Source organism: Podarcis bocagei (assembly GCF_964188305.1).
Source record: "Podarcis bocagei genome assembly, chromosome: 8".
Lineage (NCBI taxonomy): Eukaryota > Metazoa > Chordata > Lepidosauria > Squamata > Lacertidae > Podarcis > Podarcis bocagei.
In genome coordinates this window covers 82,033,634-82,060,682 of record NC_138133.1, presented here as the reverse complement: position 1 = coordinate 82,060,682, position 27,049 = coordinate 82,033,634, and the positions used below count along the sequence as shown (strand labels likewise).

Here is a 27,049-nt window from a genome sequence, read left to right as displayed (position 1 = left end):
GATATGGAACAACTGATTGGTTCCAAATTGGGAAAGGAGTACGGCAAGGCTGTATATTGTCTCCCTGCTTATTTAACTTATATGCAGAATTCATCATGCGAAAGGCTGGGCTGGATGATTCCCAAACCGGAATTAAGATTGCCAGAAGAAATATCAACAACCTCAGATATGCAGATGACACAACCTTGATGGCAGAAAGTGAAGAGGAATTAAAGAACCTTTTAATGAGGGTGAAAGAGGAGAGCGCAAAATATGGTCTGAAGCTCAACATAAAAAAACCGAAGATCATGGCCACTGGGCCCATCACCTCCTGGCAAATAGAAGGGGAAGAAATGGAGGCAGTGAGAGATTTTTCTTTCTTGGGCTCCATGATCAGTGCAGATGGTGACAGCAGTCACGAAATTAAAAGACGCCTGATCCTTGGGAGAAAGGCGATGGCAAACCTAGACAACATCTTAAAAAGCAGAGACATCACCTTGCCAACAAAGGTCCGTATAGTAAAAGCCATGGTTTTCCCAGTAGTGATGTATGGAAGTGAGAGCTGGACCATAAAGAAGGCTGATCGCCGAAGAATTGATGCTTTTGAATTATGGTGCTGGAGGAGACTCTTGAGAGTCCCATGGACTGCAAGAAGATCAAACCTCTCCATTCTGAAGGAAATCAGCCCTGAGCGCTCACTGGAAGGACAGATCGTGAAGCTGAGGCTCCAATACTTTGGCCACCTCATGAGAAGAGAAGACTCCCTGGAAAAGACCCTGATGTTGGGAAAGATGGAGGGCACAAGGAGAAGGGGACGACAGAGAATGAGATGGTTGGATGGTGTTCTTGAAGCTACCAGCATGAGTTTGATCAAACTGCGGGAGGCAGTGGAGGACAGAAGTGCCTGGCGTGCTCTGGTCCATGGGGTCACGAAGAGTCGGACACGACTAAACGACTAAACAACAACAAGATTGATGCTGGACTGAAGTTAAGTGGTTACCAGCTGTAATGATTAAGATAATTGGGGGGAAAAGAAGAAAGGTGTAAAATTAAGTGAAAATTAAGGATGAGGATTTGCTGAATGAATAATTTAAATTGGAATACAAAAAGGGGAAGTATGAGGAGGTCCGAGAAATAAGTTTAAGAAAATGGGTGAATGAAATTATATGTGTTTTTTAATTTTTGTATTTTTGTATTTTGAATTTTGTGTTTTTATTTTTGTTTTTTGTCTTTTTGTATATATTTGGAAAAGTTAATAAATATTTGATAAAAAAATAATAATCTAAGGGTCACATGAACAGCCTTCTGGGGGCCATATACCAGCAGGAGATGAAAAGTGAAAGAGGGGGGAGCAATGGATGTACCTGCTTCAATGTATGGCGGGGGAAAGGGCATTCCATAGTAGAGTGGCAATAATGGGAAATGCCCAATTTTTGAGTCGCTGCCCTACAATATTTTGCAGGGTGCAGTGCTATGGGCAGAATTTTCCCCGGTAATCAAAATGTTCTTACAAGTCTAGAGAGGAGCAGGCAATGTGTATACTTCACCTTCTTTTGGAATGTCCCATTTCATGGTTTAAGACTATTATTATTATTATTATTAGGAAAATATATAGCAATATAAGGTAAAGGGACCCCTGACCATTAGGTCCAGTCGTGACCGACTCTGGGGTTGCGGCACTCATCTCACTTTATTGGCCAAGGGAGCCGGTGTACAGCTTCTGGGTCATGTGGCCAGCATGACTAAGCCACTTCCGGAGAACCATATCAGCATACGGAAACACTGTTTACCTTCCTGCTGGAGCGGTACCTATTTATCTACTTGCACTTTGACATGCTTTCAAACTGCTAGGTTGGCAGGAGCTGGGACTGAGCAACGGGAGTTCACCCCATCATGGGGATTTGAACCGCTGACCTTCTGATCGGCAAGTCCTAGGCTCTGTGGTTTAACCCACAGCACCACCTGCATCCCTATAAAGCAGTATAGAAATAGTTTAAATAAAGTAAATGCATTTTTGCTGGCCTGAAGGGCTGGTGCTGTATACATTCTCTGGAACCTCAGGGTAGTGAATATCCACAACTGTGGGGACCAGACAAGTGTTGGGAGGATGTGTGAGGAGGTTGGGGGGCAAATGATCAGGGGTCTCATCCTGACACTGCCCATTCCCTTTTCTCCACATCTGCATGTCCCTTTCAGCTCTCTCCCTCTGTGTGTGTGCTCGTGTGTGTATTCCAATATTCTTCTGGGTGAGTGACTTAAAAAAGGAGAACTTTGTCTTCCCTCCTTTAGAGGTGAGAGTGCTTTGTGGAATGTGTGACATACCCCACTTGAGCAAAAAAAAAAAGGGGGGGGGAATCCTGACAGATTGGGCTAAACTGAGCAGCAGAAAAACACCCACTGTCCTGTCTCAGATTCAGCACACTCTGTGCTCCTTTAAGATCTGCTGTCAGCTTCTTCTAAACAGCTCGCCTCTAGCTGATATCCACAGTGCAGAAGCTACCAACCCATCAACTTCTCCGGGGTGTCGGAGCTGGAATTCTTGGGATGCACTTAAGGGCTACTTCACACTTCATGATTTTCCCAAGGCGGTGTTTATTTCGAGCTAGGAAAATACATCCAAAGTGTTCAACCCCCCCCCCCACTGGTTTATATTTTACTTAACAGCTGGTTTTCACACGCTATAAATCAAGCCCCTGTTTTTGTATCACATCCAGTTTTCAGACTTTTTTTGCCTCCAGGGAATCCTATGCATGCAAATTCGCCTGCCAAGGAGACACAGCACACCACAGAAGGACACAAGACACACGGGCTGGGCCAAATATCCCCTATGAATGCAGATATTTCGGAAGCTAAGGGAGTTTTGGCCTTAAACGAGGGGAAGGGATGTTGGCTTCCAGGGGCAATCAACCTCATTCAGGAAGGCCAATGGTCAGGAATGGTGAGGGTCTCTCCCCCCTCACAGTTCTTTCTCTGGAAACAGCTTCCTTCTGAAGGTTCCTAGGGCTGGAGGATGGGACAAGGCAAGTGGGGAAAGCCATTGCCTTCTGGCCAGAACAGAGCCTCTCTCACTCCTGTACACATGACAGGTAGGTAGAGTAGAAGCCATTACCTTCTGATGCAGTGATTCAGAATGCACAGCACGACTGTATGTTTCATTTTTTAAAAAATCATATTTATTAAAATTTCCAATAATAACAGAATAGAAAAAATAGAAAAGATAAAGAAAAGAAAGAAAAAGAGAGACCAATTTTAAACCCTTATTTTCATAACCTCCTTTCTGGGACTCCCTCCTTCCCCTCCCGACTGTATTCCCCTTTCCCTAAGTTGGTTCCACAAGTTCTCATTCCCAATTTAAACCTAATATGTTATGCCTATTAGCCAATTTAAATTACAATCTTAACATCACTCCTCATCTTTAACAAAATAGAAAAAAGATTTTTCCCCCAAGATCTACCCCGTTTCCTTCCACGAATTCCCCCTTTTTTTTTCCAAAACATGTTAAATCAAAATACCAAAGTTATATAGAAAAATAAAAGATAAAAGATAGAAGAAGATTCAAAAAGTTGATTACATAGCCTTTGGATTCTAGAATTCCCCCTCCCTTCCCCGGTTTAGATTCCCCATGTCCATCAGTCTGTATGTTGTCGGCCTGGAGATCTCAAGTCCACAGCCAAATTTTCCTCAATCCATCTTGCCGGTTTTCTTTAAATTTGCTTGTTTTGATGCTGTTTAACTTCAAAAGTCCAGTCTAATAGAGGCCTTTAATTTCCTTTGATCATAGTTGCTCCTCCCATTGTTCTTTCCATCGCGTAGTTGGTCCTTTGCTCTTTTATTTCTTACTTTCTCAGGTTTCTATCTTGTTCAGCTGCAAAACCATTCTTATTCCGAAATCTAGTATCTCTACAGAGGTTTGTTATTCAGGAACAAAACTTACGTCCAGTTCCTACCTTGCTTCAATAGAAAAATTCTATTGTGTTGTCACCTCTGTAGACAAAACAATATTTCAGTTCAGCTGCTTTCCCAGGAGATAAGTCCTGTGCACATCCCGGAGTAGTTTTCCACATACGCCACTTGTAATGTCCCAAAGCCCCTCTAGGGGGGTTGCAGTAACTTTGTATCCTCTAATCCAAAAGTCAAGTTGTTGTTTCTTTTCCCCCAGACATTTTGTAACCATATTTATGTCCAATTATAACAAAATTTACCAGCAAAATACTTATAACAAAGTCCTCTTTATATTCTCAAGATTTGACAGCTACTTTGACAGCTGTCAAATTCTCCTTCTCTCTCCGCCAGGTTTTCCGAATCGCCCCGGTTCCCAGGGGGGGGGGGGGTTGCCTTTTCCCTCTCACCCTCGACTTTTCTCCTCCAGCACAATTCTTGTAGTATCCCATCGTGGAATTGATATTTTTTGTCAATATGCTTCTGAATCGATCTTGGTTTCTCAGTCCTTGTTTTAGCATGTTTACAATCAGGGAGGGGACTGACTTCCTTTTTAGATCCCCCCCGCTCGTGCCGAATCCGAAAAAAAATTCCTTTTTTTTCTCCTTTTATACCCGGTTGCCCAATTACTCACGGGTTGTTGTTAAATAGCCGAATTTCCAATGGAAGAAGCCAGCGCTCTCCGATGAATGGCATGCGGCTGCGCTCGGCAGGGGAAGCGATAGACTCACAGTACCACGCCGCTCCCCGGCACCCGATCCGTAGCCTTTAAAAAGGCTCCTTCACGAGTCGGGAGGGCGCTAACGGTACCAGCCGAGTCCCCATGTCCACGGGCTCCGTGCCCGTGGTTTTTGAGGGTCCCCGCGTCGCCGGCGCGGTAGGACCCAGCCCCTGCCGAGCAGACTTCCTCCGGAGCTCGGAGGGAGTCCGCCATTCGGCGATGGCGCCAACCCGGAAGTCCTGTATGTTTCAGCATGGAAGAGCTCTGTGTGCTTTGGTAGCCCTCCGACAGGATGTTTTAAAAACCAAGGGCAGAGAACATGGCAGTGGGAGTGGGGGGAAAGAGTCTTAATATTTATTCCCTAGCTGCAGCAATAACTCATGCTCTGGTATCTGAAGAAGTGTGCATGCACACGAAAGCTCATACCAAGAACTAACTTAGTTGGTCTTTAAGGTGCTACTGGAAGGAATTTTTTTATCATGCTCTGGTGTATGGCATCACTTAATCACTTGTGATCTCTATAGCTCAGTGGCAGATCGCACACTTTGCATGCATACGTACCCAAATTCGATCCTTGATGTTGCTGGTTGCAATAATAGAATCACAGAATTGTAGAATTGGAATGGTCATCAAAGAATCCCTGACAGTTAAAAGGCTCATAGGCAAAAGGCTGGTATTTTCGCATCCTGAAGAACTGCTGCCAGCCAGAATTGCGAGGGTGGACCAGATGGGTTCATGGTCTGAGTTGGTGCAAGCCTAATATCTATACCAGAAAAGAGACAACCTCTGATGCTTCTTGTAATAAAGTGTTTAATTTGCTCGGTTTCGGTGACAATCCTCCTTCTCTAGGAGCTATGAAGAAAAACAAGCAATATCTTACAATAAGAGGGATAAAAACACCAACAAAAACATCCAGAAAAGAATCAATAAATACTGGTCTGTTAAAAGTCTACACTGCTTGAAGAACACCAATTTTCAGAGAAAGCTAAAAGAAGGCAGGAATGATTCCTGCCAAACCTCTACTGGCAGGGAGTTCCACAGGGCAGGGCCTGCCATGCTAAAGGTTCGGTCCCCAGTAAAGTCCAAACCTCAGGGGCCATAGTATTCACAATATCTCGGTTGGAAAACTGCAGAGCAAAATTCAGGGAAGTGTGAAATTCGAAAGCTGGCTGTGTTCTAGTTCACGCATTGCTTGTTGTTGTTTAGTCGTTTAGTCATGTCCGACTCTTTGTGACCCCATGGACCAAAGCAAGCCAGGCACTCCTGTCTTCCACTGCCTCCCACAGTTTGGTCAAATTCATGCTGGTAGCTTCGAGAACACTGTCCAACCATCTCGTCCTCTGTCGTCCCCTTCTCCTTGTGCCCTCCATCTTTCCCAACATCAGGGTCTTTTCCAGGGCGTCTTCTCTTCTCATGAGGTGGCCAAAGTCTTGGAGCCTCAGCTTCATGATCTGTCCTTCTAGTGAGCACTCAGGACTGATTTCCTTCAGAATGGATAGGTTTGATCTTCTTGCAGTCCATGGGATTCTCAAGAGTCTCCTCCAGCACCATAATTCAAAATCATCAATTCTTCAGCAATCAGCCTTCTTTATGGTCCAGCATTGCTTAGGAAAGTGTAAATTAGGAAGGCTCACCTGTAAATGCAAACTGAATCAAATCCCCCCCCCAACATATGCTTAATTATCTCGTTGCCTGTTCTTGCTTTATTGAAAATTAAAAGCTTTGTAGAAGAGTCACGCTGCTTCTCTCTGGGCATGCTTGGAACTGATTGTGGAACCCAGAAGAGTTTGGCTGGAGAGGAATGGACTCAGTCTGTGCAAACTTTCTGTAGTGAAATCAAGAGGTTCTTTTTCCTATCCTTAGAGAAAACCTCATTTCATTCATAGCTGGATGTAGAGGATGATTCACTTACCAAGTGATTACATCCGCCCTACAGTAAGTTAACCACCTGGTAAGTGGTCATCTGCATTCATTCTTTGCCTTAGCTTTTAACGTTCCAAATCCCATGTCCCCTGTCGAGGGCGACAGACAAGATTTAGTGGGAATTTAGACTGCAAAATTAATAAAGCAGCCTAGCAATAATACTCTCTGTTGGAAGTTTGATAAAACTGTCCGCATTTGCAAATGTCAGGCTAAAGAGGAAGAATGCCTTTTGAAATATTAACATGTCAGCAGAGTGAATAGAAGTGTTGTATATTCTGTTGGAAATCATCGTTGCCCACCCCAGCGAAATGTTTCAGGAATATAATCAAAGCGACTCTGGAGGAAGCTGATAGTCTCCTCTGAAGATTTCAACTTCAGGCTTCTTCTGAAATATTGCTTGTTTACAGATGCTTGTTCCAGCTTCTCTGATGCTGATTAATTACTTACGGAAATATAGGATGGGAGACGTTTTTACACAGGTAGAATACACGGGTTTATGTTGCTGAATTGTAAATCAGAGTCCCGGTGACGTGAAAAGCGACGCGCGGCTAATCCAAAGTTCACCTTCAGGAAGGGCATGAATCATCAGCTGCACATCCGTCGCTCGCAATTCACATTCAGAAAAATGAATAATTGCCGAATGTGTGGCACAGAGCTACAAATCAGATGCAAGTCCTTGGTGCAAATCTCACCTCCATCAAAATTCCCCAGTTGGCCTTCTGCAAGCTCTGCTCATCCCCACAACGGCAGCAGACGAAGGATAAAACTGGTCCACCTTGTAAGGCTGCTGGAAAGACTGTTCTAAGAAAAAAGAAACTGCTCCTTTTCCCTTGTGGGGTATCCAGCAGCCCTGTTTAGGGAAGCTTTTAATATTTAATAGGTTATTGTATTTTAGTGTTTTGTTGGTACCTGCCCAGAGTGGCTTGGGGGACCCAGCAAGATGGTGGGGTATAAATAATAAATCATCATCATCATCATCATCATCATCATCATCCAAGAGCCCGTATAGAGTCCTTAAGTGGGCCCCCTATCAGTAGGAGAAAATAACAGAGGCCAAGCAGAGTATATTGAGAAGAAAGCAGCTAGTAAGCCTGACCTTTATTAAACTGTTGCAACATGGTCCTCACTCATGCAGGAGGGAGCAGGAACTCAGAACCATGGTGTGCAAGCCCTTATATAGACTTTTGAAATTGCCCACCCTATAGCCCAAGACCACCCCCCTGAAACATCATACATACATCACAGAAGGAGGTGGTCTACAGCAGAGGAGGTGGTCTACAGCAGAGGAGGTGGTCTACAGCAAAAATCCCATTTGCCAGGATACCTAATAATGGTCACTGATTGCATTACCTGGGCAGTCTGATGAATCCAGGTCACAGGCTCACCCCATTCACACACATATGCAGCCTTAAGCAAAAAGACAGGAATATCTGAGGTCATTGGGAGAGTCAAAATGGCTTTAGGATTGCTCTCCTGTACTATTTGAGACACATGGTTTATGTACTTATGTATGTGTTTGCCTTGTACATTTGTGAACATTTAATTCATATTTGAGACCTTAGAATTCTCACAACAAGACAAACCAAGTGAAACTCTTTCAGTGCTACCTCCTACGTTGGAGGCAGTAAACTTTTGAATGATGGTTGCTGGGAATCCTAAGTGTGGAGAATGGGCATTGACAGTCTTTGTTCCTTTATGGATGCTTGAAGAGGGCTGAGGGGTCCAGAACTTACACAGGAGGTATAGAAAACTTAGGTTGGTGGGCACTGAAGGGAATCAGAGTCCTACACTACCCAGAAGGTGGTGGGAAAGAGGGATAGCTCCCTCCATATTTTAGACCACATGAGCTTACTCCCTGGGAGCTCCTATATCTCCGTCTGACTAACTGGTTTTGCAGCCTGAGTGACATTGTCACAATCAATCAAATGGGTCTAGGTGTGCATGCCAAATGCAAAAATCTTGTTGCTTTTTTAAGAGAGAGAGAGAGAGAGAGAGATTTGTTTGTGTGCAATAGCCTGTGTTGATTGCATTGCAATCATATTTGCCAGGTATGGATAAAAAGAAGAAGAAAAGGACCATGAAAAATGCATTTGTGTCGCCTTTTTTGCCATTTAATCAGACAAATGGAGCTTGTAATCTTGCTGTGAAATCTGAAACAGTGTGCCTGGGCTCATTTGAAAAGTTTAGCAAATAGAGACAAGGATGTTGGAAGTCAGCAGCTGGAAGCCGGGTGAAAAATGGTGATTGGGCTGAGAGCTGAGTTCCCCATGTAGAGATTGCAGGGGAGAGATCACAACCTAAATGCAGCTGCTGTCTTTGACATATAGAATTGTAGGGTTGGAAGGCACCCAAGGGTCATCTAGTCCAACTCCCTGCTGTGCAGGAATCACAGCTAAAGGATCCCTAACAGATGGCCATACAGCCTCTGTTTACCCAGGGAAGCTGATGGTTCCCACTCACGTACAGGGCATTTTTACTAAGTCACCCCAGTTAAAGCCCTCCTTTCCTAGGAGATTTAACAATCTCCATCTCTCATCAGGGCAATTTGCTCAAATGTTATCTCATCATATTTTTTAGCGTAAGATCTGCAGTGTAATTTTTACTGAAGATGCCAATCTGTGGGAATATCTATCTATAGATGATAGATAGATATTCCCACAGATTGGCATCTTCAGTAAAAATTACATCTATCTATCTATCTATCTATCTATCTATCTATCTATCTATCTATCTATCATCTATCTATCTATCTATCTATCTATCTATCTATCTATCATCTATCATCTATTATCTATCTATCATCTATCTATCATCTATCTATCTATCTATCTATCTATCTATCTATCTATCTATCTATCATCTATCATCTATCTATCTCTATCTATCTATCATCTATCATCTATCATCTATCTATCTATCTATCTATCTATCTATCTATCTATCTATCTATCAATCATCTATCTGACTCCCTCCTCTGGCAACCTGCACAGAATTTTGTTTAATCGGTTGCCATCAATTTGATTTTAACTAATTTTTATAATGAAATTTTTTAGAATGTGTTATTATTTGATTGTTTATTTGATTGTTGTTAGCCGCCCTGAGCCCGGCTTGGCTGGGGAGGGCGGGATATAAATAAAATTTATTATTATTATTATTATTATTATCTATCTATCTATCTATCTATCATCTATCTATCTATCTATCATCTATATCATCTATCTATCTATCTATCATCTATCTATCTATCTATCTCTATCTATCTATCATCTATCATCTATCATCCATATCTATCATCATCTATATATATCTATATTTATATCATCTATATCTATATCTATATCTATATCTATATCTATATCTATATCTATCATCTACTACATTTCTTTTAGAGATGTATTTACTCAGCTCATGTTTCAAACTATCCCATATCTGACCAGTAAATTATTTAACAGGCCAACTAATGACCACTTTCTTGTCTTTTGTGGATCAGACCAGTTTGAAGACATTGTGCAGTGTAATGTTCTCTTTATCACTCTTCATTTCCCTTGGGATATATTCCTATATACTTTACAGAGTTTCTTTTTTCTTTTTAAGAAGGTAATTCGCATGATTTCAAAATTATCTGATGGAGAGAAGTTTGTTATCTATTGGGTAGTTTTTTATGCTCTAGCAAATAGAATGTTACAGACTACTTTTTTGACTTAATAGTGTCAACTGACAAGGGTTTTTGTTTTTATTTTTTAAGTGATTTGTGGTAACTACATCATTTTAGTATTTGATAATTTGCAGTTCTGAAAGTCGGTATGTTTTAGTTTTCTCTTGGGTTGTGTTCTTCTGTTGCTGTTTTGTGGTTGACAGTGTAATCGCCGTTGGCTATATGACTGGTTGTTCACCAAGAGCTCTCCATGGTACTGATATAACCAGCCTTCCTTGCTCCCCGGACTTCTATGCAGGACCAGAGCAGGACAGATGGTGGTGTGGTTTTTTTCCTGCATCTTGTCATTCCAATGGGTTGTAAACTGCCCTGAGCGCAGTTTAACATAGAAAGGTGGTGTACAAATTAAAAATGACATGAGGATGGGAAGAGACTACTGCAAAGCATAGCGCTCCCCCCTGATGGTAAAGTGGGGAGAAGCTACAAAGTGCAAAGAATCTTGGTGATTGTTGTCATTGTATGAGAAGTTTCTTTGCTCTTGATCATGGTATAGAAATACCATCACCGACTCCTAAAGTTCTCGTAGTTGGGTGTGGTCCGTGAGAAGAGCTTGTGGCAGTGAGAAGGAGGCAAGGCTATGTGAAGGAAGTGGGTGGGAGGGCAGACTCCACATGGCCACACCAGCCACCTCACCAGTGCTGTTGTGTGACCCACACAGCCTTCCTCCAGATCAACAGAACTTGTGGAGATCATCTGTGAAGGAACCAGTCTGACAGTCTCGCCTGCATTGCAGAACGTAGGACTAAGAGATCCTTTAAGGCACTTCCAAATCTAGAGTTCTGTGATTCTAGGGAGCAAGCTGGAAATGACATGCTGCCACTTGGCTCAACAATTTGGCACTCTCGCTTGCATGTGATAGGTACTGAAAAATACTTGGGAGTCGAGTGTGGATTTCATGCTCTTTATTCAACTCATAGTAGTGAGGAATGGAAGTTTCCCTGGACTGTCTGCTTTATATACATTATTTACACAATGGGCCCCACGTGATTGGCTAATTCCGGGATTCTCCTGTAGACCAATCAGGTTGAGGATTCACTTCCACCTGGAGTGGGATTGGGTGGCTCCTGCGGACCAATCAGACTGCTGCATTCTGGATCCTATTGTTCTAGGACCAATCAGACTGCTGCATTCTGAATCCTATTGTTCTAGGACCAATCAGACTGCTGCATTCTGAATCCTATTGTTCTAGGACCAATCAGACTGCTGCAATTTGTATCCTATTCAACTCAGTACATAACAGGTATGTAATCTAAGCATGCTCATTGCTTGGTTCTCACAAGGTGGAGCCTGTGGACAGGTTGAGATGATGCAGGTCCAGCAAGCAGTTAGGGATGGAGGGAAAGATGAGCAGGAAACCAACAGGTGGTGTTTGAGTTTCAGACCTTACCTCCCATTAGTTCTGCCAGGCCTTTGGTCAGGGTTCAGTCATTTTATCTTTGTATAAGAACAAGCACGAAGGAGCTTCCCAGCCTGATCACAGGTGCTTATAATATCAGTGGAAACAGTTGGTAACCGCCTTCAATTTTAACCTGAAGATTGCCACTTGTCCAGTTTTAATTTTAATTTGTTTGAATTAATTGTGGGATGTATCTTAATTTATTAATCACTTGTTTTTATGTATTGTCTTACTTGTATGATTTTAGCTGCTCTGAGCCCGGCTTTGGCTGGGGAGGGTGGTATATAAATAAATTTATTCTTATTATTATTAAACAAAAGCAGCTTGATGCAGGCTTTTCAGAACCATGGACAGGGCTCAGCAAGTAAAGATGTTGTTCCAATGAAAGGTCAGTCCCAACTGAGCCCTTTCATATTTTCTGGACTTGACTCTAGCTCCATCCACTTTTTGAGGACTGCAAAGCCTTAAAGAGTAAGCCCAGCACTCTGTGGCCTCTTCATATTTTCTCACCCACCGTATTTTCCTGGTTCAGCAAACGGGATCTGTGAGGCGTGGGTCTGTGGAGTGAAAATGACAGTCCTCCAGTGTGACTAAGGATGAGGACTACAGTCATGGGTTATTGCAGACTCAGGGGTTGTCTCCTCAATCTGCTCCACTAATCCCCCACTCTCTGTGTCTGAGCTGCTGGGGCCATGGCACCCACAGAGTGCAATATGATGCTACTGACTTTTTGCGTCCTCAAAGTCTGCCCACATGGTCAAATTCCTGGGTTTTACCCAGACAGAAAAATTGGGAAATTAGCCCACAGGTAGCTACAGGGCCAGAGTTGGATTGCTGCATTTTGCCTGATCAGTTAGCAGCACTTTTGGAAACTCACCAAGCAATAGTGGCAATCCATATAATGGCCAGCTATATATGTTACAACTGATGTACAGAGGTTCTTTCATCCTGAGCCAAAAGATTTTGGCTTGAATTTTTGATGGGAGGGCCAATACTCCCAGCAAAATTCAGGGATTGAGGGAGGGGGGATTAACTGCCTCTGAAGTTCCTTCTTGAGGTCAGAACTCCCTCCGCTGAAAAAGAAGGGTGGCATATGAACAATAACAACAACAACAGCCCTCAGGAGCAATGATGATGTAATGTCATATTGGAAGTAGTTCCTGATGGAAAAATTGTGCTCATCCAAAAGCAACCACAAGGAGCTTCAGAGTGGTCGACGTGCTCATGTGTTGCCCCCCAATTTTCCAAACCCCCATCAGCCACATTAAGGTAGGGTGATCGTGGCTCCACAATGAACAGTCATAGCATGTAGATGGATCATAAGGAGGTCAAAACAATTATGGTTCTCTTTTATATATATACATTTTATTGGTTTTTTTTAACATATCATTTCCAACAATCATATAACATAACTTCGTATCTTATACAATGTTTTAGACTTCCGTCAACACCTCTGATGATTTTTTTATCTTTATCACTTATTCTGCATTTCTTAATTTCTCTATTACTCTTAATTATCATTAACTAATAATTCTCCTTATAGTCTTTCTTGCAATATTTCCTTCCTTCTTCTATTTTTTCCCTTTCTTATGTTTTGCAATTTCGTTACTCTTGCTTTTATTTAGTTGGGAAAGCTCTGTGGTGGATTGGCTAAGCCAGAAGAAATATATTTTTAATACCTTTATTAATTGGATTTAAAACAATTATGGTTCTCGAGTTAAAATGTTGACCAGCAGAAATGGGAGATCGGCAGGTTTAGCTGACAGTTACTTTTTTAAAAACATTCTTTGTAATTCTTTGGATTTGATACCCCCCCTCACTTATCTTATATTTCTTTTCTTGGCCAAGGCAAACAGAGCTGGAAAATCACTTTGTTCCTTAAGTGCATAGACATTTGCTGCCTCCCTGTGGACAAAGCACAGCACTTCCTCTTTTCCTTGTGTGGACTGGAGAAGGAGGAAATCTAAAGATTCACAAATCTCTCTCTCTCCCCCCCCCCTTTCCTACAAGCATCATTCTTTTTTCCCATAGATAGACAAATCTATGGGTGAAAACTCAAATGGCTATTACAGACCACTAGAGCCCATGCATGAAGAAAGTATGACATAATGAGGGATGTTTTGAAATGACATTGGTGTTCTTTACTGGCACAATTCTATAGTGCTAGATCAAAATTTCAGATCTATAGCCGAAGGAGTGCGAACTCTCACATTGTTTTATTTAAAAAACTTTTAAAATTCAAAATTAAACAAAACATATTATCCAGAGACATATCACCCTTATCCCCCCATTTTTTCTCCCTCCCCCTCCCTCCCCCCACAGAACCCCCCCGACTTCCCTCAGTTCCAGTCTTTGATTTCTCTAAAAATGCTGTTTTCTGCATGTTATACAGTTGTATAGATCCTCAAACTATTTAGCTGATTATTATCAATAAAAAGTTTGTGACTGTTTATTCAAAGCCAGCCAAGGAGTCCAGTTTGCTCTGTTGCGTCTTCAAATACTGTGTAAATGGTTCCCATTCATCTTTAAAGTCACAGTTATCCTTGTCGCGTAGCTTGTATGTCAGTTTTGCCAGTTCTGCATAGTCCATCAATTTTTCTTCCCATGATTCTTTAGTTGGGGCTTCTTCAGTCTTCCATCCTTGTGCTATTAAAACTCTCATGGTCGTTGTCACATACATGAAGATGTTTTTCAGCTTTTTTGGCAGATCTTTCCCTACCATCCCTAACAAAAATGCTTCAGGTTTTTTTTTAAACAAATGTTAAATGGAACATTTTCTTCAATTTGTTGTATATCATTTCCCATTTTTTTTAAAATCACCTTACAATCCCACCACATATGATAAACTGTCCCCTTCTTTTCCTTACACTTCCAACATATATTTGAACTAGTTTTGTACATTTTCCCTAACTGCACTGGTGTCGTGTACCATCTGTACATCATCTTCATGTGCAAACTCTCACATTGACCTGCCTGGGTGTTAAGATCAACAGGGAAGTCTGTTCCCAGGGCTACTGCCCTCTGTGAAGTGACCCGTTTCCTTGGAGAAAGAATTGAGTGCCTGGCTTGTGAGAATCTCTTGGGCAGTGAATGCCCACTTGTTTTGCAGGCAGGCCAATCCCTTTAATTGCCTTTGCATCCCAAATCAAAGGCACCCTACATTCTTGGTACAAGAGTCTTCTAGAGGACTACACACTGAACGAACATCTCCTAACATTCTGTTTTCCTTTTTTTATCTATCTCTTGTTCTAGGTTTCTGATAGTCCTGGGTTGCTTGATTCTAGCTGTTCTGACAACATTCAAGGAATACGAAACTGTTTCAGGAAACTGGCTTCTGCTGTTGGTAAGTTCAGGTGCTTACTTGGGATGGTGGAAAGGAAGAGGATACTGACTTATTCTACTATCAGTTCAAATGGTGCCAGCAGCCACCGGAGCTCACCTGGCTTCCCAATGTGGGCGTTGCTGTCAGGAACAGAGAGATAGAACAGGAGGGGCAAGGCAGTGGGAAGGACAGTGTTGTCCCAGCATTGAAGCCAACCTGATGGTTCCAACATCATGCCAACCTTTCTTCTGCCTTGCCTTTCCTCCTCTCAGTTACTTTTTTTAAAAAAAAAATTTTTATTAGATTTTCACATTTTATAAAGACATCCCACACACAAAAAAGACAAAGACAAAAACATGTATAATTTCAAAACCTTACTTTCTTAACCTTGTTCCTTGACTTCCCCCCACCCCCTTCATACATCCCAATTCCCATAATTAAGTCAGCAAGTTGTTATTTCTCCTTCTTACCATATTAATATTACATCTCTTATAAAAATTAGGTTCTTTCCTAAGGTGGACCCAAGTTCCCTTCCATCGATTTCCCATTTTTATATTAAATGTGGATCATACTAGCTAAACCCAAAAGTCATAAACGTTTTTTAAAATTCTGTTTTCCCCTCCCTCCCATCCCTGGTTTCCGTCCCTTCCCAAAGTACGTGTCCACAATAACAGTTCTTAGCCTGGATTCCTCACGTCCGAGGCCTTCAAGTCTCTTTCAGTCCCTCTCTGCCGGTTTTGTTGGTAGTCCTTTGTGTTGGTCATCGAATCTCGAAGGAGTTCTATCCCAATCAAACCAGGTTTTCTTCCCAGAAGAATACTTAATGACAGCTGCTGCAAAAGTTCCACCAATCCTTCATATTCAGAGTGGAGGCCCCAATCATATTTCTTCTTTCTTTTAAGTTCCTGTATTCCAAATACTCCAGGGGCCTCCTCCTCCATCTTTCGCAGATTTGTAATCCATGTAATCCAAGGGTCTTCTTCCTTATAATCCACTAGTATAGGCTTCTGGTTGGTACTTTCCATCTGTACTTTCTCCATTCCTTGTTTACTCTCCTTCAGTTCTTGAGGTATCTCTTCTAATTCAGCTGCAGATTTTTTCTCAATCAAGCCCTTAGTGCATTCAGCAGAGCTGCTTGTTCCAGAAGTCAAGGTCGTAAGTTGTTTGTTCATAGCCAGACTCTGCTCTTGTAAAATTCCCACGAGGAGAAACATTCTTTCTATCTCAGCTAGTAATTTTCCATCTGCAGCCATTGTAATATCTCAGAATTCCCCCTAGAGGGATTCTGGTTACTTAGTAGTCTTTTTCCAACAGTCCTTTACCTCGTTGTTTGTTTCTTTGTTTCCAACAACTTTAGTTCAATTATAACACATTCAGTCCAGAGAGATCTTAAGTAACAAGTTTTTTAACTTTAAACTGCCCGTTTGACAGCTTTGACAGCTGTCAAACTCCTTATTCCTCTTCAACAGACTCAGACACAGGACGCTCCCGGGTCCGGGAGGGGGGGTTGCACAGAAAAAAAGGAAAAATAAACTTCTAAAGTTCCGCTCTCACACTCCAGCTCAAAATTTCTTTTATCAAATCGTGGAAGTTAATATCTTTTAGCTCGCTACCAAGAAGGGTAGACTCTCCACCTTAGTTCTCCTGTTCTTGCTTTAGATCATTTGTAGGAGAGGGGGTGCGGAATTCCCTTTAACACATCCCCCGGTCGTGCCGAATTCAAAAATAAGCATTTTAAAGTCCGAATTCCGTTTTACTCACGGGTTGTTTCTTTTCAGGTCCAAATTTAGGGAAAAAAGTCAGCGCTCTCCGGCCATGGCTCACGGCTTCGCTCCACTGAAGTAGCGGTCTACTCCCAGCACCACGTCACTCTCCGTTCCCTCTCTGAAGCCTTTAAAAAGGCTCTTCGTGGGTCGGAGGGGGCGCTTAAGGTGCCCACCGAGTCACCAAGTCCGCAGGCTTCCGCGCCTGCGGTTTCTGAGGGTCTCCCCGTCGCGGCAAGACCCGTCTCCAGCAGAGCTGATTCCCTCCGGAGCTCGGAGGGAATCCGCCATTAGCCGATCGCGCTAACCCGGAAGTCTTCCTCCTCTCAGTTACAGGCAGCAACATCCCTGTTGGGAAGCCGAGTGGACAATGTCTCCCAGCTCTGCAAACCTCTCCTGGGTGGCACCTTATAGGTTAACAAGTCTTTTGAGCCCCGCCAGCGAAATAGGTGGGGTATGAATGAATGAATAAAATGACATAGGTTTCATGGGTTCTCAAAGGTGTGGCACACCACACACGTGAGGCAGGAAAATCATAGGATTGTAAAGGTGGAAGGGACCTCAAGGGTCATTGAGTCCGACCCCCTGCAATGCAGGAAACTCAGCTAAAGCTTCCATGACAGATGGCCATCTAACCTCTGCTTAAAGACCTCCAAGGGAGGAGAGGGTGGCAAGTGCGGCAGGAAGATTCAAGGGCAATAATGGAAACATTTAATCATTTCAGTGACGTGTATTATCTATGTATATCTATATCTATCTATCTATCTATCTATCTATCATCTATCTATCATCTATCTATCTATCTATCTATCATCTATCTATCTATCATCTATCTATCTATCTATCATCATCTATCTATATCTATCATCTATCTCTATATCTATATCTATATCTATATCTATCTATATCATCTATCTATCTATCATCTATCTATCTATCTATCATCTATCTATGTATCTATCTATCATCTATCTATCATCTGTCTATCAATCATCTAACATCTGTCTATCATCTATCATCTATCATCTATCTATCTATCTATCTATCTATCATCTATCATCTATCATCTATCATCTATCATCTATCATCTATCATCTATCATCTATCTATCTATCTATCTATCTATCTATCATCTATCTATATCTATCTATGTATCTATCATCTATCTATCTATCTATCTATCATCCATCTATCTATCTATCTATCTATCTATCTATCTATCTATCTATCTATCTATCTATCTATCATCTACCTATCTATCTATATCTATCCATCTATATCTATCTATATCTATGTATCTATCATCTATCTATGTATCTATCATCTATCTATCTATCTATCTATCTATCTATCATCTATCTATCATCTATCTATCTATCTATCTATCTATCTATCATCTATCTATCTATCTATATCTATCTATATCTATCTATATCTATCTATGTATCTATCATCTATCTATGTATCTATCATCTATCTATCTATCTATCTATCTATCTATCTATCTATCATCTATCTATCTATCATCTATCTATCTATCTATCTATCTATCATCTATCTATCTATCTATCATCTATCTATCATCTATCTATCATCTATCATCTATCTATTTATCATCTATCTATCTATTTATCATCTCTCTCTCTCTCTACCTACCTATCATCTATCTATTATCTATCATCTATCTATCTATCATCTATCTATCTATCTATCTATCTATCTATCTATCTATCATCTATCATCTATCATCTATCATCTATCTACCAATCAAAAGCAGTATTCACACCTCTCTTCAAGACCATTGGCCTCTGCAGTTCTCCACGACATATTGTTGGGAACAGGGATTTTCAGCTCTGACAATCATGAAAGATCAGAAAAGAGAAAGGTTTCTTTGTGCTGATGAGGAGATGGGAGTTTCTCCCAAAATAGACCTAATATAAATGAGATTACATGGCAAAAGTGAACTCACACCTCTCACAGAGTCTGTATGCATACTTAAGGTACACATGTAAGAGGCTCATTTATTATGGGAACGATTAATGTTCTTACGTAGCTGCATTGTTTTATACTTGCTAGATGTCCCACAACCATATTATAAAGTAGCAGTTCCATGTCATACATCAAGCACTGCTAGGAGTTGCTTCTTCTTGTTTTCCAATAAAAAAATTCAGTGTTGCGCGAACAAATTTTTATTCTGAAAGTGTGGCCCAGAGAATAAAAGTTTGAGAACCATCATTCTAGAGCAGTGGTTCTCAACCTGTGGGTCCTCAGATGGACTACAACTCCCATTGTCCCTGAGCTATGGCCTTGCTAGCTAGCAGTGATGGGAGTTGTAGTTCAACAACATCTGGGGACCCACAGGTTGAGAAAGGCTGTTCTAGAGGATGCACAGCAGGGGTCATGAGTGTTGTGACTTGGAATGTTGTATGGCCTAGAGAAAGTCCTACGGGCCAGATAGGGGGACACCTTTGCCCCCCACCCAGCCCAAGGTTCCCCTATCCCTACCTGACCTTACTTGCTCTCAGCAAATTTCTCCTTCCAACGATTTCTTTCAGAAGCTATGACTTTTTGCAACCCTGCGATGTGTGCATTTGGTAATATACATTGTTTGGTTACTTGTTTCCCATTCTGCGTAGGAAACCTTTGCCATTTTCATCTTTGGAGCAGAGTTTGCCTTAAGGATCTGGGCTGCTGGCTGTTGCTGTCGGTACAAAGGATGGCGAGGGAGGTTGAAGTTTGCCAGGAAACCTTTGTGTATGTTGGGTAAGTACAAGCCTTTCCAGGGGACACAGGTGGCGGTGTGATCTAAACCACTGAGCCCCTTGGGCCTGCTGATCAGAAGGTTGGCGGTTTGAATCCCGGCGACAGGGTGAGCTCCCATTGCTCTGTCCCAGCTCCTGCTGACCTAGCAGTTCGAAAGCACTCCAGTGCAAGTAGATATCACTGTGGTAGGAAGGTAAATGGTATTTCCACACGCTCTGATTTCCGTCATGGTGTGTCCCATTGAACCAGAAGCGGTTTAGCAGTTTAGGCCACATGACCTGGAAAGCTGTCTATGGACAAATGCCGGCTCCCTCGGCCTGAAAGCGAGATGAGCACCGCAACCCCGTAGTCGCCTTTGAATGGACTTAACCATCCAGGGGTTCTTTGCCTTTTTTTAAACCACAAGCCTTTCCATTGCTTTTCTTTGTGGTTCTCTATTGCTTTGAAGGGTCCAGCAGGGTTGGGGACTGGGTCAAACAAACCACGAAAGGCAATTCTTCACTCCCAAGGCTTTCAATATCTACCAGTTCTTGTACCTGTCTCTACTTCATTCTTGAGGTTCTTGTAAAGTGCTCAAACCTTCCCATCTCTGTTTTTTAAGGAGACAAGACAGGTTTTCTTCCTTATCTGAGCAAGATCTTACTTTAATTTTTTGCTCCACAGATATCTTTGTACTGATCGCCTCTGTGCCGGTAGTGGCTGTTGGCAACCAGGGCAACGTCCTGGCCACGTCGCTGAGAAGCCTCCGTTTCCTTCAGATTCTGCGAATGTTGCGGATGGACAGAAGAGGAGGAACCTGGAAACTCCTGGGCTCCGCCATTTGTGCACACAGCAAAGTAAGAAAGGACTGTGGGGCTGGAAGAAGAAGGGCCTCAGACTATGAAGGCAGGGTCTGGGTCAGTTTATACGGGGAGAGGTGGTCTTTGAAGTATTGCGGTCCTGAGGCATTGAAGGTTGTTTGGGTCAAAACCAGCACTTTGAATTGGGCCCAGAAACTAATTGGCAGCCGGGCTGTCAGGGATCAGTTGGCAGAGAAGGGGGGAGAGACCGGAATGTACAGAGAGCCGCCTACTTTGATGAGCAGCTGCACTTCGTCAGAGGGAGAAGAAGAGGGACTGTCAGGAAACACGGAAAATGAGAGGGAGGGAGATCCAAAGGCTGCTATAGTAGAGAGAAAGGAGCAGTCTCCGGTGCTTAGGTTTTCACGTAAGGAGAGGAGGAAAGGGGGGGGTGTCTCAGGAAGTTTCTCTGCTGGAGGGGGAACAGGCATGAGCCACTTCCGGCAACTGATAGTGACTGAGGCAGACATGCTTCAAGAGCTCCGTACTGTAAATAGTTTTGGACTTACTAAATCTTGTAAAGACACGCTGGAATCCCGGGCTCTTATCTCGGCAACCACCCACATATCACCCTGACACAGGCCATAATTGGTGTTATATGCTAGGGCTGCCATATTTCAAAAAGTGAAAATCTGGACAGAAAATTTGTTTTTTCCCCCTGCAAAAATTGACATTTTTGGGAGCTATTTCTGAGGGAAATCGGCAAAAACGACACTGCCTACATGTTCTGCCATACGTCCAGATTTTCCCTGACATTTCGCTGATTTCTGCCCAGAAACTGCTTGTGGCTGCAGTATTCCGGATATGTCTGGGAAATTCCAGACATATGGCAACCCTATTATATGCTCAAACCATCTCGCCCTGGTGAGCAATAACTCTTGGGTCTCCTGAACTAGGAATGTCCTGGTCTGAGGCCAAGACCTGGCACAGTCAGGAACTTTGCTTTCTGTCTTACAGCAGTGTATTTCCCTCTTAGGAACTCATCACTGCCTGGTACATCGGGTTCCTGACCCTTATCCTCTCCTCATTCCTGGTTTACCTGGTGGAGAAAGATGTGCCTGAAAAAAACGAGGAAGGGAAGGAAAAAAGGGAGTTTGAAACCTATGCCGATGCCCTTTGGTGGGGACTGGTCAGTATCCACAGGGGTTATGCGGGCTGATGTTGCTTTGAGGTGGTTCATCTGAATGTTCTGGGGTCCTTTAGCATTTTAATGCTAGCTGTTATTCAACTTGGGTTGCATTGTGAAAAGGAAGGGAGGATGATGGAAGCTTGCAGCATCCAATTCCAGTCTCTTCAAACAGGGCTGGGAAACCTCTAACTTGCTGAGGGCCAGATCCCCTTGGAGTAACCTGTCGGGGGCCGCATGCTGACATTGGGTGGAATGAAAACCAGAGATGGGGAGATACATAAAATGAGGTTGGGGGCTAGCTAGAGGCTACTTGTGCCACAGGTTGCCCACCTGTACCTTAAAAGAACCAAAAAGTGTTTCCTGCAACAGCTTCTGAGTTAATTGAAAATGTTATTGCACATGCATGGGGGAAATCGTGGAGGCCGTCAAGTAAAGCGAAGTCCAACTTGAAAAGATGCAGCAATAGAGTCCCCATCCACACATTTAAAGCAGCATCATACCACTTTAAATAGTTGCAGATTCTCCCAAAGAATTCTGGGAACTGTAGTTAAGGGTGTTAGAATTCCTGCTCCGTGATTGCAGTCATGGGATTGTTGCCTTTCACATGATGGTGTATGTTTTGACTCCACAGAGTAGGAAGTGACGGAAACAGGATGTTTGTGTTACTGTGTTCCGTGAAGTGGGACTATTGTCCTTTGCTTTTTCTCTTTGCTGTCTGATGCTAGAGAGAGAGGGAGCCATGTTGCAGTGCTCCGTGTGTGATTATATGTAAATAAAGTAGATTAGCCAAAATGCTGAGTTGCTGAAATCTGTCACGCAAGCTGCGAAGACTCTGTGGATCCCTAAGTGTGCCGATGTCTGTTGGCATCGGTCTCTGTGATGTTCGGGCTGAAGAAAGCTTTTGAAGCTCCTGAACAATTGACCAGGAGGGAGAGGACATACCAGTCGGGCATGTGTTTCTGCCAGGAGTGTAGGACGAGCTCCTCACAAAGGGTTCTGAGGTTTGTTAGGAGACCCCTTCCAGAGTCACAGTTTCTAGAGTGGTTTAACATTCAATCTTTCATCACAGGGAACTCTGAGAACTGTAGAGGGGAAACAGGGGTCTCAGAACAACTCTTGGCATCTTAACAAACTACAGTTCCCAGGATTCTTTGCTAGGGGGGCAGGGAGAAAGAGCCATGCCTGTTGAAATGATATGGCCTTAAACACAGGGTGTGTACGGCACTGAGGAGTGGCATTACGGAGTTGGAAAGTGCAAGAAATCATTGTCCTTGCCCATTTGTCTTTCTTACAGACTGTCCCAAACCTTCTCCCCACAGATTACGCTAGCAACCATCGGCTATGGCGACAAGACGCCCAAAACATGGGAGGGACGCCTCATAGCAGCAACATTCTCTCTCGTTGGAGTTTCCTTCTTTGCTCTTCCAGCTGTAAGTTCTGCCGGTGGACTCGTGAGAGAAGGCATGGGGGAACTGGTTGGGAATGGGGCAGGTGACGTCGCTCCTGGTAACCCTTAGAGGGGGCTAGCTATTTCAAGTGTTCCAATCAAAGCCCCCATCCCACAAAAAAACCCACCCAATGCAGATATCCACCTCATCCTCTCCCTTCCTCAGAAGAGGCTCTAGTTCCACCAATGGGGGCTCCTCTGCCTTCCGCCCCACACACCAGCCACCACTAGGGAGGAACACCTCAACAGGTCTTTTGCATTTTTGGGGGTGGAGGGGGCAGGTCCATAAATAGCATCACCCTAGAGGTCCCGGACCCTAAGGAAGTTAGATTAGCTTCAACCAGAGCCAGGACCTTTTCACCTCTGGCTCCAGCCTGGTGGAACGCTCTGTCTCATGAGACCAGGGCCCTGCAGGATCTGATTTCTTTCCGCAGGGCCTGTAAGACAGAGTTGTTCTGCCTGGCCTTTGGCTTGGAGTCAATTTGATTCCCTCCCTCCCTCTCTTCCTTTTTTCTTTTCCTTTCTCCTCCTGCGATGAGGCTACATTTTAATATTTTAATGTTTCAGTATTTTAATGTTGTATTTTAATGTTGTTTTTAAGTTGTATTCATTCAACTTATTTTTATTATTGCTTGTTAGCCGCCCTGAGCCCGGCCTTGGCTGGGGAGGGTGGGGTATAAATAAATTATTGTTGTTGTTGCTGTTGTTGTTGTTATCATCATCATCATCATCATCATCATCATCATCATCATCACCACAAAGGCTTAAGCTTTGAGACGCTGCCCTTAACTCCATCACCTCTCACTGCCCAGGACAATCTTGGTTCCAACTTCCCCACCATTTTTGAACCCCAGGGAGAAGCTGTCTCCCGTTTTGCCCTCGGTCTGACATTTCCATTTTCAACAGGATGATGACGATGATGATGATGATTTGCCCAACTTTGCTTTCAGGGCATTTTGGGTTCAGGACTCGCTCTGAAAGTTCAGGAGCAACACCGCCAGAAGCATTTTGAGAAAAGAAGAAAGCCTGCAGCAGAACTCATACAGGTTGGGATTCATCATGCCTGCTTTGAAACACACACAGTTTGCAGCTCTTTGAAAACTGCCCTCTTCCAGGTCTCGTGGCAGAGAAGCCACAGAGGAGGGGTTGGCCTTTATGAAACCCTTCCAGCTTTAACTAGAAGAAAAGATCACTGGCTGGACTGAAAGTTCTCCAATGAGAACTTTTTGGGGAAATTTGGGGAAGGGGGTATTTGGAGGGCAAAAGCGGGGTAGGAGTTGCCTTCCTTCTTTTGCATTTTTGGGGGTGGAGGGGGCAGGGACAAAGCTCACCAGTGTCCCTCTTGGAACCTAGTGGTCATGGGTTGGGGTTTTTTGTGGAAAGGGCAGGATTGCAGTGGTAGAGCATCTTCTTAGCATGCACAAGTTCTCGGGTTCAGTGGCATGCACACGCCTGAAATCCTAGAGAGCCTCTGCCAACCAGTGTGAGCTAAATGGGCCAAGGGAGAGCTCCCTATATTCCTGTGTTCTTACCAGAATGTCATGGAATGATAATACGTTGTGATCTACAGAATTGGACAGATCCCTGTGCCTCTGTCCTATGTGTGGCCTAGGACCCACATACCTACGGGACCGCCTCTCCTGGTATGCCCCGCGGAGGACCTTAAGGTCTACAAATAATAACATTTTGGAGGTCCCAGGTCGCAAGGTGGTTAGATTGGTCTCAACTAGGGCCAGGGACTTTTCAATACTGGCCCCGACTTGGTGGAACGCTCTGTCACAAGAGTCTAGGGCCCTGCGGGACTTGACATCTTTCCGCAGGGCCTGCAAGACAGAGCTGGCCTTTGGTTTGAACTCAGTCTGACCCTTATGTTTCCCTCCCCTTATGGACTGGATTTATTGGCTACTTTTAAAATGAGGCTGCATTTTAAATTGCATTTTAACATGTATTTTAAATTGCCCCCCTTATGTTTTTACTGTGATTTTATTGGTGTTTGCCGCCCTGAGCCTGGCTCTGGCTGGGGAGGGTGGGGTATAAATAAAATGTATTATTATTATTATTATTATTATTATTATTATTATTATTATTAACCACAAACAGCCCTAAAACCTTGGACTGCTTGGCTGGGTCGGGGTCGGGGCAAATCACCTCTTACATCTTGTCTCATCATCTGGCTCCTGGGCGCAAAAGCATTCATTCACCAGTTGCATTTGCTCATAGGCACAACATTCACCCCAGTCGTTCCCCTTCTTCTCCTAACCGTGTTGCTCCCCTTGTGTCCCTTTAGGCTGCCTGGAGGTACTATGCTACTAATCCCAATAGGCTGGACCTCGTTGCCACTTGGAGGTTTTATGAATCAATTGTGTCATTCCCGTATTTCAGGCAAGTCTTGTGCTTTGAGACATCCTCCCAGATCAATCAGCACAGCCTGTTTCGTGGTTATGGAACAGGAGACCAGAGCGTTACGAAAGGGGCAGCTTTGTTGAGAGCAGGCAGAGAAGATTGTGTATCCTGTAATGTATGCATACCAGGGGCGGGGAACTTCCTGGCCCTTCCAGGCCTATCTGGCTCTTGGGAATCTTCCCAGGCCATGCCCCTTCCCAGACCACACCCTCGCAGACTGCTTTTGCCTGACTGCAATGCTTTCTTGAACTGTGATCTGTGATCATGACTGGAAGTGACTGTGTTCGCCTGGAAGGAGGGTGGAGAAATATGTGGCATGTGGGCACGTGTGAGGAAACCTCTGACTTTGGTTGAATTACAACTCCCATAATCCCTGGTCATTGGCCATGTTGGCTTGGGCTGATGGGAGTTGGAGTCCAACATCACCTGGAGAGGAACAAGGTTCCACATCCCCGTGATAAAGAAACATTATCACTTACCAATATGTCCCCTGAGAAGCACATGTAGGATTCTTATGGGTCAGGTGGCAGGACCAAAAGCACTTAGAAATGCCTTTGCATGGCTTGAAGCTAATGCTTGGCATTTCCTGCTAAATTTAACAGCTACCTCCTTTCTCCTTGCTTTTCTCCCATTGCTTTCAATTCTCCAAAAGGAAAGAGCCAGTGGATGGGACCAGGTATGTAATCAATATCTTCAGCTTCCTATGGTCGTGCATTCATTTGTTGTATGTTCAGATGGAGGAACGCAAATCCAGCCCCGCTATTGTGACTTTTAACTGGTTTGTAATGGGCTAAGTAGGTTTGAGTATTCTAAGTCTGTTTGTTTGTCCAGATGACAAAAAACGGACTGTCTGGGTAGCATAATCATGGATTAGCATTTGACCTGTTGCTGCAGTAATTATTTTAAGCAAAAGGGAAATCAGTACCTTTGATCTGATAGCAGAATGGTCTTAATTTGCTACATGCGCAGGCTTTAATGAATTGGCGCGTACTAATAATTCTCAAAAAGAACAACAGCGTAATTGATTTATCGTTGTTTGTCATGTTCATAGTGGGGGAAATTAATAAGCAAAAGAGAACAAATCAAAGCCGCCAATTGCAACCTCAGTTCTCCGAGTGCTGGCATAACTGCACCATTCGTGCATGAGAACAAAGGCTTAGAGGAATCTTGAGTAAAGTAAATATGACTATTGAGGAGTGTGTGTGAGAAGACTCAGCAGGATAGTGAGGTGAGGACCCTCCGAAAAGCTGCCCAGTCAGGATGGAGCAAGTGAAGTGGCGAAGTGTATTGTTGGGGTGAAGTAATAGGAAACCACTTCAGAGCGGGGGATAGAATGGAGAACCCTGAACAGACGCACTCCATACTGCAATATTCTGTTACATCTCCCACTTCTTTGTATCAATGTCAATAGTACCACATTTGTCTTCCAACCTTCCTGGGCAATACCATTTCAGATTCTAGGTGGAATCGCTCATTTAAATTCTCCCCAGACATAGAAAGCTAGCACCTCAGGGCTAGACCTACTGAATTTCTTTCCAGATGTATTATCTCTATGGCCACTTCCATAAGCAGCATCAAGGACTGATTCTTAGATCATGATACAGCATAGCAGCTGTAATGCATGAGAGTGCTTATCAAATGGACTAGCCCTTATGGGATGTGGAATGTTCATGTCCCCTGTGCACATTTCTGGTCAAGGTGAGGGTGACC

The 27,049-nt window shown here is 43.4% G+C and overlaps 1 protein-coding gene across 2 annotated transcripts in view; it reads left to right on the top strand.

The window, feature by feature from the left end:
* The window catches only part of KCNQ3 (potassium voltage-gated channel subfamily Q member 3), a 188,263-nt gene that overhangs the window by 137,404 nt on the left and 23,810 nt on the right, over positions 1-27,049 (top strand). For both annotated transcript variants that reach the window (XM_081204486.1, XM_081204487.1), the window contains exons 2-9: positions 14,926-15,016; positions 19,395-19,521; positions 20,185-20,357; positions 21,337-21,489; positions 22,809-22,919; positions 23,887-23,982; positions 25,224-25,318; positions 25,992-26,015. In XM_081204486.1, the coding sequence (XP_081060612.1) occupies positions 14,926-15,016; positions 19,395-19,521; positions 20,185-20,357; positions 21,337-21,489; positions 22,809-22,919; positions 23,887-23,982; positions 25,224-25,318; positions 25,992-26,015 (870 nt within the window). The remainder of the gene's footprint in view (positions 1-14,925; positions 15,017-19,394; positions 19,522-20,184; positions 20,358-21,336; positions 21,490-22,808; positions 22,920-23,886; positions 23,983-25,223; positions 25,319-25,991; positions 26,016-27,049) is intronic.